Below are 12,957 nucleotides of genomic sequence, written 5' to 3'. Positions count from 1 at the left end.
AAGAAAATGATTATGTGTGTACAAGACAGTTTTTGGCGCATCAAGCTTTACAATCTCGGAAGATGATAGCACAGGCGAAGTAAAGCTTTACCGAAGGCATTTTGCTTTACCTCGTTATAGCAGGTTTGATTTACTATGTTTTTCTTTGTTTGGAAGTCACAAAATTTATCTCGTTATAGCAGTTATTTCGTTATAGCCGATCTCGCTATAAGATTAGCATTTCACATAGACTTGTGTGGAAGGAAATTTGGGACCGAGAAAATTTCCTCGTTATAACCGATATCTCGTTATAGCAGTGTTCGTTATACCGAGTTTCCCCTGTATTGTCATTTGTTTTTCAGCAGGGATGTCAGAATGCTACCTCTTTATCAGATCTTTTGCTGCAATTGAACTTCCTTCATATAACACGCTTTTTCGTATGAACACTACCAAAACAAGACTGTTTTATTGCTAAAGGACAAGTTCACCTTCATATACATGTGGATTGAGTGAATGCAGCAATATCAGCAGAACAGATCAGTGAAAGTTTGAGGAAAATCAGACACTCCCTTCAAAAGCTATGAATTTTAAAAGTCTAAGTGCAGTCATCCCTGCATGAATAGTCTACTACAGTTTGTGATGTCACATGCATAGCACAATATAAAGAAAATGTATAGAAAATCCAACATATTTCCACTTTTCTCACATATAACAAAAGAGCACTCTAGGGCCTCCCTGTCTCTTTCAGAAGGCAAGGAGAATAATATTACTGTCAATAATAACATATATGTCAATAACAAGTCCAGGGAATGCATGCTTTTTCAAAAAATGAAATTTTGTGGAATTCTATTTTTTCCCTTGAATCGTTGTACACATGTGACATCACAAACTGTAGTAGTCTTCTCATCCAGCAGCGACGGCACTGAAATTTGAAAGATTCATAACATTTGAACGGACTGTCTGATTTTCCTCAAACTTTCACTGTGTTTTACTGATATTGCTACATTCACTCAATCCAGAACTTGTCCTTTAACATTTTTGACTCACTACACTCCAGGATGGAAGAAGATGATGATGCCAACTAATATGTTAATAAATCTATCCAAACAGGCATCCAATCTCCTCTGGTCACTTGGTGTCCTTGCTGATCTGGTCAGCGTGAAGGGGAGGTATGCCAGAGAGGCCCATGGGAGACGTCAGGCCCAGCTCACGCTGTATCTCTCTCATGTTCTCCGTGGTCAAGTTGCGGACGTCCAGCTCGATGGCCTTCATGGCTTCAGAATCCAGGTTCCGGACGTCCAGCCAGTCGGAAAGTAATGATGCTGAGAGTGGGGCAGAGTCACACTTGTTTCTGCAGGAAGAACAAAGAGATGAAATTTGTCACTGCTTGCCTGCTACATTCGAGTTTCAGAAACTTCTTTTGAGTATCTATATTCTTTTGCTTCAGAGGATGAATGAAGCGTTACCTGTGACACTGAAGATGTCATGATTTAAGAGTACATAATGACTATGAAAAAAAAGTGACACAACATTAAATTTGTATCAACCAAATGGACAAATAATCATACACATACAAACAAACATACATAGTTATATAATATTGACTACTACATTACTATTCCAGCATTTGAAAAGCAGCAGGGAAATTGTTCACACAGAAAAGGGTGAATGAGGAACTCCTAAATCATAAATTGTGATAATGACTCTGTAAATCAAGGGTTAACTTCACTCCCATAACCTAAAAATGAAAATGCCTGCAGAAATTTCACTACACCACTTCTACAAAAGGACAAAATATGAAAATAACAAAGGGAAGAGAATATCTTATTGTTATCAAAGCAAGTGTCAAGAGCAAGCGATATTTCTAGGAAGGTGGTTTCCTACAAGAGCTTCACAGTGATCAAATCATACCGTCGCTGGGGCGACAAGACCTTGTACCTCAACAGAGGGTGAAAATGACTTTTTTGGATTAATGGTCAAATAATCAATTAAGTGATGTCTTGTCCAAATCCTAGCTGTCTTAACCCCGAAATGAAGCCCCAATGGCATGCCAGAGGAAAGGCTATTCCATTTGATGTAGAGCTTTGGCTGCCATGTTTTTTGTTCTCCTCGACATTTGACAATTTGTACATATGAGGTCTTGTTGCCCCAGCCACGATTACATTGATAGGAACTCACCCATCATCTGCTGCTGGCTGGGGTCCCAAGGCTTCACTCATAAACTCCTCAAGATCAAGGCTAAGACCATAGCCACCACCATCTCCCTTGGGCGTGACCGGAAGGGGCACAGAGAGGTAGGACGGTATGGGATCCTCCACCATGGATCGGGAGAGCTGTCGGATGATGGTCGAGATATCAGAAGACGTTGAATCGTGCCGCCGCTCGGCAGCAGGGTTTTGCGCTGGAGCTGCTCCCATGGTGTGCGGCACAGCATCAACAGTTCGCATCCCCGCAGTGTTTGCCGTAGTGGTTTTGGAGGTCCCAGCGTAATCTGGGGGCGACTGCTGGAGGCAGGAGGGAGGGGAGGGAATGTGCGACGGAGGGGAAGGAGTCTCCCTATCAGCTGGACAGCGGTACAGCAACTGCTGGTTTGGTGACTTTGGACTGACAAAAACGCCACTTCCTGACCTTTGTCTTGATGAGGTCGAAACAAACATGGGCATGAATGGCATCGGTTGTGACGTTGAAGTCGGCAGAGCAGCGGCAAAAGCAGTTCCCCCCTGCCCATCGTGTGTCGTACCCATCCGCATTGTGTTTGCCCCTTGAGGTGCAGCAGCCTCACCCCCTGTAGCACCTATGTTCAGCGGGAAGGAAGCGACAGAAGAAAAGATATTGCTCCCTGACGGCAGATCGAGCTCGGAGAGGAAGTCGGGAGACTCTGGAGGATAGCTGCCATGATTTAGGGGTGAAAGCTGGACAAAGAATCCATTACTATCCTCATCAGTTGTTGCGCCAAACTTTGGCGACTCCGCCAAGAGGACCGGTGATCTTACAGTTTTCCTCACATTGCTGACATCACCTCCGCTTGCAACTTTAAAATTTCCAGGGAATTGCACACTGTCCACTTGCTTGGGTATTTCAGTCGGAACGTGGTGGGAGCCATCTGCTGCACCAACAGATTTGGCCTGAATGGATGATGTGTCTCCCCCTTTGTTCTCCCTTGTGTTCTCTGGCTCTGACGATTGCTGCATGCGATTCCATCTCTCCAGCATGTTCTTGTCATCCTCTGTCAGGAGAACAGCTGGTTCTTGCTTCTCTGTAGTGCTCTGGCGCATCTTCTTTTTCTTCATGGAGCGGCGCAGCTTCTGCTTGCGCTTTTCTTCACGCTCACGCTGACGAGACAGCGCGGTCACAGTCATTTTCCCCCCTCCTTTTCCTGGTTCGCTTGAAGTGGAATCTGGTGGGACAAGGAAAGACATACAGGGACACCATTACTTTCAGTAATCAGGATACTGGTACCAAACTGCAGAGTGACAGCTTACACTGTAAATAGGAATCTGTGTCTCTGTTTTATTTTGTTTTGATTTTTTGACAAATTAACACAACACGATAACACATACAAGCACCCATCAGAGTCTAGCATTATAAACTACCATACCAGCTGAAATTTTCGCCTACAGATATTTTCACGAACTGTTACTTGGAAGACATTTTCGTGTGTTGTTAATTTCGCGGTTGCGAGGGTCTAACTGAACTTACTTGAACTCTTACGAAAAAACTATAGTTGTCTAAACTAAAAGTAGCTTACACGTGTAAGTACTAATACTTTCTCAATTGGAAAGTAAGACAAATATCAAAAATACTTTACAAGGACTTTCAAAATTTGTGCCAGACGTCGACAGGCGTACACCAAGAATGCAGCTGCAAGAGCAGACTGAACGCACTTTAAACAGCTCTAGCTAGCTGTACTGTGCGACGTGCGTGCACAGTCGACAAGTTGAAGGCTAGCTAGGCACAGCGCAGGATGGGATACATTACATGTTTGCAAGTGGATGCTAAAATAACACGCACAATGAAAAAGGATACGTGCTAGTGTGTACGAATGTGTTCCGCATTCGAAGTACTGTACTTATTAATGCTAGCTACGTCATGGCCATATGTCTCAGCTCGTGATAGCTGTGCACTAGACCTACGTTCGTAGCTAGCTACGAGTACTAGTAGTGTGCTGTACGGCACTATAATTTTGGCGCGATCCTGCAGCACATGGCACGGCTTGATTTTCATTTCCCTGCGTTTTCGCGCGTTTTTGTTTTCGCGTGTTGTTATTTTTGCGGTTCAAAGGCGATTCGCGAAATTCGCGAAAATAGCGAAAATAAAACCACTGCAAAAATTACAGCTCATATAGTATGCTAATTTCTAGAACAGAGTTGACTTGGGCCAAGAGGTTTGAAGCAAATGAGCCAAGCATAATGAACATTTGAATGCATATTACGTTAAAAATGCATCAGCAACACCACATTATGCTACTGATGCAATTTAAAAGCCTGAATGACAAAAAGCCTGATTACAAAAGATTACAAGGATGACAAATGTAGGCCTATTCAGAGGGTTAGGAAATTATATTTGACTGAAACCTAATGAGAGCATACAATTATATAGGTGGGAATTTCTCACCTATCCTGTCCTTCTTCTGATTCTTTATGGCCGAGTTCAACAAGGCAGCCTTTATCAGCTTTTTAGTGTCCTCAGATATCGTCTTCTGCCCAGAGGAGCTTGAAGAGTCTCCACTGTGAGGGGTGAAGAGAAAAAGTGTGATATCAATGAGTCAAAGTTGTCAGCATATCTCTATTCAAAGTCCATACTAAAAACTGATGATGGCAATTAACTTCATTGCATGTGGCTTTACCTTATTTCCAGGTATGTTGCAATTTGAAAGTATATCTGCAATGGATTGTACGCTTTGCTGAAACCAGGAGAGTATCTTGAGGTGGAAGTGCTTATAAAAGTTGAAGAGCAAATAATTTACTGTATGAGCAGCAATTTATGTGTACAGATATTTTTATGTATTGGTACGTAACAGACATTTTTGCATGCTGGTAATTTCGTGATCACGAGGGTCTAGTAATTTTTACTCCCCCTCACATGAAATGAATAAAAATGAGTAACATGTGACAATACCACTATGCGCACTGAATGTTTTTACTTTTGTCAATTCCTGTAAATAAGCAAGTATTTTGTTTTGCATTTAGAGTAGTACTGTAATAGCTTGTTGTTGTGCCTCAGATATTGCTACATCACGGTAAACGCAGCATGCTAGACCCACAGCAGTTACTAGTTGCACACTGACATGGCTTAATTTTTTTCTAATGAAAATATATTTTCACCAAACAAATTCAATGTTGTTCTTGTGTGTTTTTAGATTAGTCTGTAACTATTTTTTTTAGCAGTTCGAAAGTGATTCATGAAATTCGCTGAAATAAAACAATCTAAAAATTTTCAGCTAGTACAGTATCATATTGGCCTTTTCAAATCTGAAAAACTGAAAGTTGTGGGGCTTTCTAACATGCAGTAGTTTCATCATTCATAAGTGACAAATTTAAAGAATTATCAAACTTTATCTAGTGCTCTTGTTTGAACTTACTGTGATGTAAAAGTTGTCATAAACTTAATACTATTGATTAGAATAAATCAGAGATCAAAATATTTGGCTGTGGAGCAATACTTTATAAACACTTGGGCTGTACTAGATGAACATGGCATTAAGTATTTATAAAGAAAAAAGAAAATTCTGATGTGACAAAGCATTCTGTAATCTGCATTTACAAACCTAGCTCCTGTGTTCCCTGTGGCAGGCTGCACTTCCCTGTCTGTTGGTTTGGCAATGTCTGTAATAGCTGGCTGCTCATCGAGGGATGGGGATTCCCCCTTGGCACTCCACATCTCAATATCACTGGTGACCAGCAGAGAGGCTGCTGGACTGGCAAGTTTGCCCTTGCTTGCTGACAACAGAAATGATGCCATCGAGTCTCCACTGGTTGACTTGGCACTAGGCATTTCCACGTCGCTCACTGAACCGGACACTCCGGCAACTACAGGCAGGCCGAGGAATCCACTTGCCATGGACGACTCCGTCTCTGCCTTGACTTTGTCATCACAGATCGGTTTGAAGGCACCTTGACTTGGAACATCATCACTGGCACCAAATTTGGGGGAAGTGTCACTGGTAGCACCAAAGAAGAGAGAAGGGCCAGACAGTCCACTGAGTAGACTTTCCCTGATCAGAGGTGATCCTGATGAGACTGTCACATTCTCACCATCTCTGCCTTTCCGCACAACACTGATGGTCCCCTGTTGGCTTGGATCAGCTGTGGGACGGACTGAGTGCATGGCTTTTTCTGATGAAGGGCCCACTGTTTTGAGAGACCCAGCTTTGCTGGAGGGCCCAATTGTCTGCAAGGTGCCTTTGTTCACTGATGGACCGACCGTCTGCAGTGTGGCTTTGTTAGCTGAGGGACCAATTGTCTGTAAAGTGCCCCTGGTAGCTGGTCCTATTGTTTGAAGAGATGATTGCCTGGGTGATGGACTAACTGTCTGCAAAGGGGAGTGGTTGGTGGTAGTCACTGATTTGGAAGCATCAGGCGTGTTCTTTGGAACAATGTTTAGAACTCCTTTTCCAATCCAACCTTTTGGCTTGTTGTATTTTAGAATCATCTTGCCAACCTGTTGCCGAATCTGTTCCCTCGACATGTCATTGTTCTCAAAGGAGAAGTCAAACTTGGGGAAGCAAATGGGTTCATCATCAGGGCTGTAGTAAGTTGCCAAGAATGGATGCTGCAATGCCTCTGTGACCGTAATGCGTTTTGCAGGTTCGTATACAAGCATTTTCTTCAGCAGATCAACAGCCTGTGGGTCCGCCTTTGGATATCTTGTGCTCAGATCCTTTGGTGTCTTGTTTGCGAAGCTCCTCTGAATGAAATTGTATAACTGATTCTGGCTGCCCTCATTTTTCGTCGCTGTCAACATGTTGATTGGGGGCATGCCAAGTGTGTCCACTATCAGGGAGAGCTGGTCGACTGGATTCTTGCCTGGAAACATCTGCTTCCTTCCAATCATCTCCCCCAGGATACACCCAACTGACCAGATGTCTACTGCTAGCGTGTAATCGTCACAAGAGAAGAGGAGCTCCGGGGCACGATACCACCTCGTTGCCACGTACGAAGTCATAAACACACGCTTTTTATCCTTACCAACTGTCGACAATCCCCTTGCCATCCCAAAGTCACCGACTTTGAGCTCACAATTCTCATTGACGAGCAGGTTACTCGGCTTCAAGTCCCTGTGGATGACATCAGCTGAGTGGATGTACTTCAGTCCTCGCAAAATCTGGTAGAGAAAGAATCTGATGTGCTCCAGACTGAATGGTTGGTTTGAATGGATGATCTGATGCAAGTCACTCTCCATCAGATCAAAGACAACATACACATCCCTTATGTCTGCCAGTGGCTCCTTGGGCATCAAAATCTCACGTATTCCGATGATGTTCTCATGCCTGAAGTGACGCAAGATTTTGAGCTCTCTGAATGTCCTTTTGGCAGTGGTTAATTCATCGAAAGCATTTGGGATCTTTTTGATTGCAACCTTTTCTCCGTTCTTCTTGCTCACAGCTGAACAGACAACTCCATAGGCACCTACCATAAAGGAGACAGAGTTGACAGAATGCAAATATTCTGTGATAAAATACACTTGCTAGCTTTTAAATCATCAGAACAATACAAACAGCCAGTCTGAAGCTGCCACAAAAGGCAATACAATTCCATTCTCAGGCATCTATAACCTTACACACAGTCTACATTTGAAGGGCTGCTAAAGTAATCATTAAAGTTTATATCATATGGACTAAGTTGTTATATTAGTCAAAAATGAATGGATGGACACATTTCGACCTATATTAGCACCAAAAATCACACTATATGATGGACATTTTTTTTTTTCTGGAATAGAAAATGTGCCAGCTGCAAAACTCATTGTTAAGTTTTAAGCCTTCCTTTCTTACCAGTTCCAATTTTTTCCAGGGGCTTGTAGTTCGAGTTACCGATGTCAAAGTTGACATCCATACAGCGCCCCCTGAAGGCCAGGAGGCTCCTGGCGGCAGCTTGCTGCATGTTGATGGCAGTGGTTCAGCTCTCCTCAAAGACAATTACGATGGCATCCCGTTTGTGATCTACATAAAAAAGGAAATGACAACTGTTCATTATTCTCAAGTGCTACTATGTACTACTAATGTTAGTTCTATACTACACCAGTAAATATCCACAATTTGAAGTTGTAGCATATCAATTGACAGAAATGTCACTTTTCCCGCTTCATTTATTCATCGCAAAGAGCATACACGTCATGATACATTATATAACCGGTAACCTGGGCTGGTGGAGTATAGGGCCTAGTGGTAGTGGTCGGACGGTCAATGGTCCAGCCATCTGTGCCATGCCCACATGGCCCCCAAGTACATCCAACATGGCTACATGAAACTGGACCTTATGGAAAACCAGCTCGTACTGATTATTATGGGCTATCAAACCATCTTGTTTATCTACGAATGTAGGCGAGACTTCTCTATGCTCCCCCCCCCCCATATAAAGCAGGACTAGAATCTACTTGCCAATCTAAATATTGTCTGATGTCTCACTGTGTGCTGTGATCTGTGGCAAAGGCCAAGTTTACCCACAAATGTGGAAAAATTTTCTAGTTTGGACGGAAGGAAGTCTTTCCGTTCCCAAATGGAGAATGAAAACAAATAACAAATGTTCAAGTTCAAGTTGATTTAATTATTTCATTTCCAACAAACAAATAATTACCAATACAATAAAATGTTCGCATACTATAAACTTTATAGGCCTACTAGGCCCACAGATGTCAGGAAATCAGTACAAACTACACGTAAATTTTACACCATGTATACTTGGGTGACCCGCACCTCGTCATAGTTAGCGTTTGCGCATATTTGAATCACATTTCGCCACTGAAATTCCTTGAAATTCAACTCACATACAGGAAAAATGCTGAAAATTCCAATGGAATCACAAGTTCACTGACAATATCGAAAATTTGCAGCTATCGTCGTCAACCGCGAACGATGCTAAAAAGTTGCGCGCTAAGGAAGGGGCCCACAACTCGTCACCCACGCTCCAATAGACAAAGCATGGAAAAGACGTGTGCGTGACCATGATGCTCCCATATTGATACCAGTATCTCTATATTACAGTAAAAGATGCGTGCGGGGACAGTGATGATACATAAGTTATAACACGTATTCCGATTAAAATTTCACATTTTCGCGAAAAACTGTTCGGTCTTCACCATAATTTGCTTGGTTGTGGTAGCCCTGCCAAGTTTCAAGCATACTGAACACAGTCCCGGGCATAAATTTTTGTTTAGTGCGCCTATAAAACAATTTTAAGCGGGGTGACGGTATTCGGGCCCCCTGACGAGGACGAGGTGCGGGCACCGGCACCTCACTATATTTACAACGTTCATCAAGTAGACTCTAGACATAATTGCAGAAGGAAAGATCACCACAGCCACAGTAGCATGCAGCACAGACACACAGTAAACAGTAAATTTTTAACAGTATACATTGTAGAGCATTTATACATTAACTGTTGTAACACGAGCACGACTACTGTAACTTATTGAAGACCCCTGTTTGTTCTGACATCTAGAATCGTACGTGGGACTGAAGAAAGGGACTTGCCCTTCCACACTAGAGATGACGCATTGTCACTTGGAAATCACCTAATCTAGACCTATACTCTTTCTTGAAACTACCGATATACATACCATCCGTGTGGAGACAATCAGGGTAGCGTTTGATAATCGAATCCAGTTACTGATTCATTACTAGCTACCAGGTAGTAGGATTGCTTGAAGTATTTTCCTCTATGTATTTGATATTTTGCGTGCATATTTTGCGTGTATACTAATGCATGCACTAAGTCGAGTCTTCTTCTTCATCGCCCCATCGATAGCTACATACAATACTTGATAATGTGAGCATCGCGCGCCTATATCCATCAGGAACTAATAGGAACAGGTAGCAAAGCAAAGCCAGAAATAGAGATCGTAGAGCGCTACTTCACGTACGTGCGTTCACCTACGAAAGAAGTGCGCACGCGACGACGTGCATTCAACTTACCATGGAGTACGTGTACGTAGTTTCCAGCCCGAAAAGCAACGCATTTCTTACGGAGCAATATCCAGCAAGTTCTTTTTATACTGACGCGCGTACGGGGGCTTCGGTGATGTTCCAAAAATAGCGTCAAATCGTCACAATTAGCCAATCACATGCTCCTTGCTTGGACATGTCTGTACGATATAGTATATGAGCTGACCCCTCCCATTAAAAACAAAAAGCAGGGTGCCTGGAAAACAATAGTCAAGCAGAATTTTATCATTCAGAATCTTGTTGATGCAATACTACATTGCTGATGATGACAATAATAACCATCAATGTACATCCTAGTCTTCCTGCATCATGATACTTAACTGGGTAAATGAAGATTTGGTCAAATTTTTACTCCCCAGGGGTAAAAGTTGTATCGGTAGGTTTTTAAAGTGTCCGGGGGATGGGGGGAGGGGGAGGGGTGCTTCATAAAGCTGTTCTTATCGAAGGTATGAACGACTTAGAACGACTGGTGATAGGTTCTTGTGCTGAATTATCGAAATTCTGATAAGTATAGCACATCAGAACGTGTTCCAGTCGTTCTTAAGCCGTTCGGAACTTTAAGAACAGCTTTTTGAAACACCCCCAGGTGTGTGATCTGGGTAAAGGGGGAGAGGCATTTGAATATCTAGAAAACTTAACGGCCGATAAAGGAGGAGGAAAAGCTTATGAGATTAAAGATACTTGTAAACTAACAGAGAAGAATTAAGAAAGGACATATTTTTGTTTGTTTGTCTGTATGTTTCAGGGCTGGTTGGGGGGGGGGGGGGGGGGCTCGGCTCCCACTTTTTTTTCCCCACAATACATTTATACATCTATACGTAGGGTGTAACCACTTTAGCTACCACTTTTTTGTTAACCCCGCGGAAGTGGCACCAGAAAAAAGAATAATTTTGATAATGCCTTTTTGTCTGTCTGTGTGTGTGTGTGTGTGTGTGTGTGCGCGCGCGCGCGTTTTTTTTTTTTTGTTTATTTGATTTTTTTTTGCTTTGTTTTATTTTGTTTTTGTTTTTGCTTGCGAGGTGATGAAACCCGGAAGTGGCACCAGGAATATAAACTGCCCCCTCACTTTAAAAAACATGGCGCCGGCCGCGTGTTTCATCAGATGTATATCATCATCAAAAGATCAAAATGCTCTTATAATCCCGATATGCAGTTTGAGCATACATGTACACGTGAGTTCTGTTTATACATACACGCATACACGCACATAGTAATCATACATCCATTATGATTAACACATGCTTCATGACGGTGTGCGAATAGTATTTCCGTATACTCAAACTATGGTTATGATAATTCTGGAATGGAACTTTACTTTTTGTGGGATCACTGTGGTAAAGAACCGCTTTGTTGTTGTCGTCGTTGTTTGTTTTTTGGCTCGATGATCACTTTGGCTCCTAGATGTTTTTTCTCGGCCCATATTTAGATCAAAACGATTTTTTTCCGGTCCACCTGCTAGAGCTTCGCGGCCCAACCGTCCGAGAAGCGCCTGTAATGGATGTCCCGCGAAGTGCTTGAACGTTTTCAGAGGACAAGACTTTTCTTTTTTATTATACAATGTATATGTGATATGTCTCTCTCAGCGGGCCCCGGATAGCTTTTTTTTTTCTTTTCTTTTCTTTTCTTTTGTCTTGTTTTTGTTTTTGTAGTATGTGTGTGCGTGTGTGTGTGTGTGTGTGTGTGTGTGTGTGTGTGTGTGTGTGCGTTCTCGCAAACGGCTTAAATGGGGGATATTATTAGTGTTTCACTCCAGGCTACCGGGGTTTGTTCAGAATATTTAAAAACTAATGAAAAAGCGCCCTCTTATGGCCCTAAGGGTACCTTGACTGCGCGTCCTAGACCTGGATGTGGGCGGAAAGCTTTTACACTGTTCAAAACAGGGAAATTTGAAAATTTGTACATGTCAGCCATCCTCGATTGTTTTGTATGCATCTATACTTTACATGAAACTCTACATGAAAAACTGAATAATTATCATTTCTATGGTTTTCACTAAAGTAGTCAGTTTATCGGAAAAGAGAATTATTGTGGAGTTTTTTTTTTTCAGAAACAATAATGGAATACAAATAATTAATATATCATTCTCAGTCACCTTGAGCAGACTATCATATCCCCGGTTGAAGCAGCTTACGAGAACGTGTGTGTGTGTGTGTGTTTGGGGGGGGGGGGGGTGCAGTCTGACTCCAATCCCGGTGCCGTGGCACCTAAAATAAATGCAGTGCATGGTAATGTCCTCTGGTATAGAGCAGTGACAACATTGAAAAGGTTAACTTCTACACTGGATGAATAAGACTATCACCAGTCAGGATGAATGCGATGAAAATGAGGATGGAAGATAGGCACAAGCATGGTTAAAGAGGAAGAAAAGAAAAACTGCAATCATGCTTGACTTTGTTCCATACAATATTGCTTTGAAAACTCCAAATATCGTGAAAATCTTATGAAAAAAAAAATACAAACAAACACACAAGCCCCAGAAGCAAACAAAACTATGGGCTCCAAGACAGTATACGGGTTTCATGATTTTGGCAACACACGTTAATCATTTATTGTAGATTGATACACTTTGCTATATTTGGTTTATTCCTGCGATTCACTGGCCACAATCAGGGAGGCGATAACTGTGTATAATATATAGATTTTGGGGTCATCTCACTATCTTACAGACGTCCATGAGTCTACAGTCCAAGAGCTATACACATTGATGAACGGTCCATGAGTCACTCGATCCACAAGTCATACAGCCCATATTAGCTATAGACACCAAGTAAAACATACCCATAAGCTGGACACTCCGTGTCATAGAACAGGCCCAT

The 12,957-nt window shown here is 42.3% G+C and overlaps 1 protein-coding gene across 2 annotated transcripts; it reads right to left on the bottom strand.

The window, feature by feature from the left end:
* Positions 1–143: 143 nt before the first annotated feature.
* Positions 144–9,891, bottom strand: LOC139726272 (uncharacterized). 2 transcript variants are annotated; one of them, XM_071637341.1, is made up of 6 exons: positions 9,757–9,891; positions 7,973–8,140; positions 5,747–7,607; positions 4,594–4,706; positions 2,158–3,376; positions 144–1,330 (listed from the first exon to the last, which is right to left on the bottom strand). In XM_071637341.1, the coding sequence occupies exons 2-6, from the start codon at positions 8,079–8,081 to the stop codon at positions 1,108–1,110; spliced, it is 3,525 nt and encodes a 1,174-aa protein (XP_071493442.1). In that variant the 5' UTR covers positions 8,082–8,140; positions 9,757–9,891; the 3' UTR covers positions 144–1,107. The 2 variants fall into 2 exon arrangements, with proteins under 2 accessions (XP_071493442.1, XP_071493443.1); XM_071637342.1 differs by lacking the exon at positions 9,757–9,891 and having other exon boundaries at positions 7,973–8,266.
* Positions 9,892–12,957: the final 3,066 nt, after the last annotated feature.

This window comes from Diadema antillarum, unplaced genomic scaffold (genome assembly GCF_040938485.1).
Source record: "Diadema antillarum isolate AM-2024a unplaced genomic scaffold, OU_Dant_1.0 seq00000082_RagTag, whole genome shotgun sequence".
In the NCBI taxonomy this organism is placed as follows: Eukaryota; Metazoa; Echinodermata; class Echinoidea; order Diadematoida; family Diadematidae; genus Diadema; species Diadema antillarum.
This window is presented reverse-complemented; position numbering and strand designations above follow the sequence as displayed.

Coding starts and splice junctions, on each gene's coding strand:
- LOC139726272 (XM_071637341.1), bottom strand. CDS start 8,081: ATGCAGCAAGCTGCCGCCAGGAGCCTCCTGGCCTTCAGGGGGCGCTGT. Junction 7,608..7,972: donor CCTGGAAAAAATTGGAACTG/GTAAGAAAGGAA, acceptor CCTTTATGGTAG/GTGCCTATGGAGTTGTCTGT. Junction 4,707..5,746: donor ACAGGGAACACAGGAGCTAG/GTTTGTAAATGC, acceptor CACCCCTCACAG/TGGAGACTCTTCAAGCTCCT.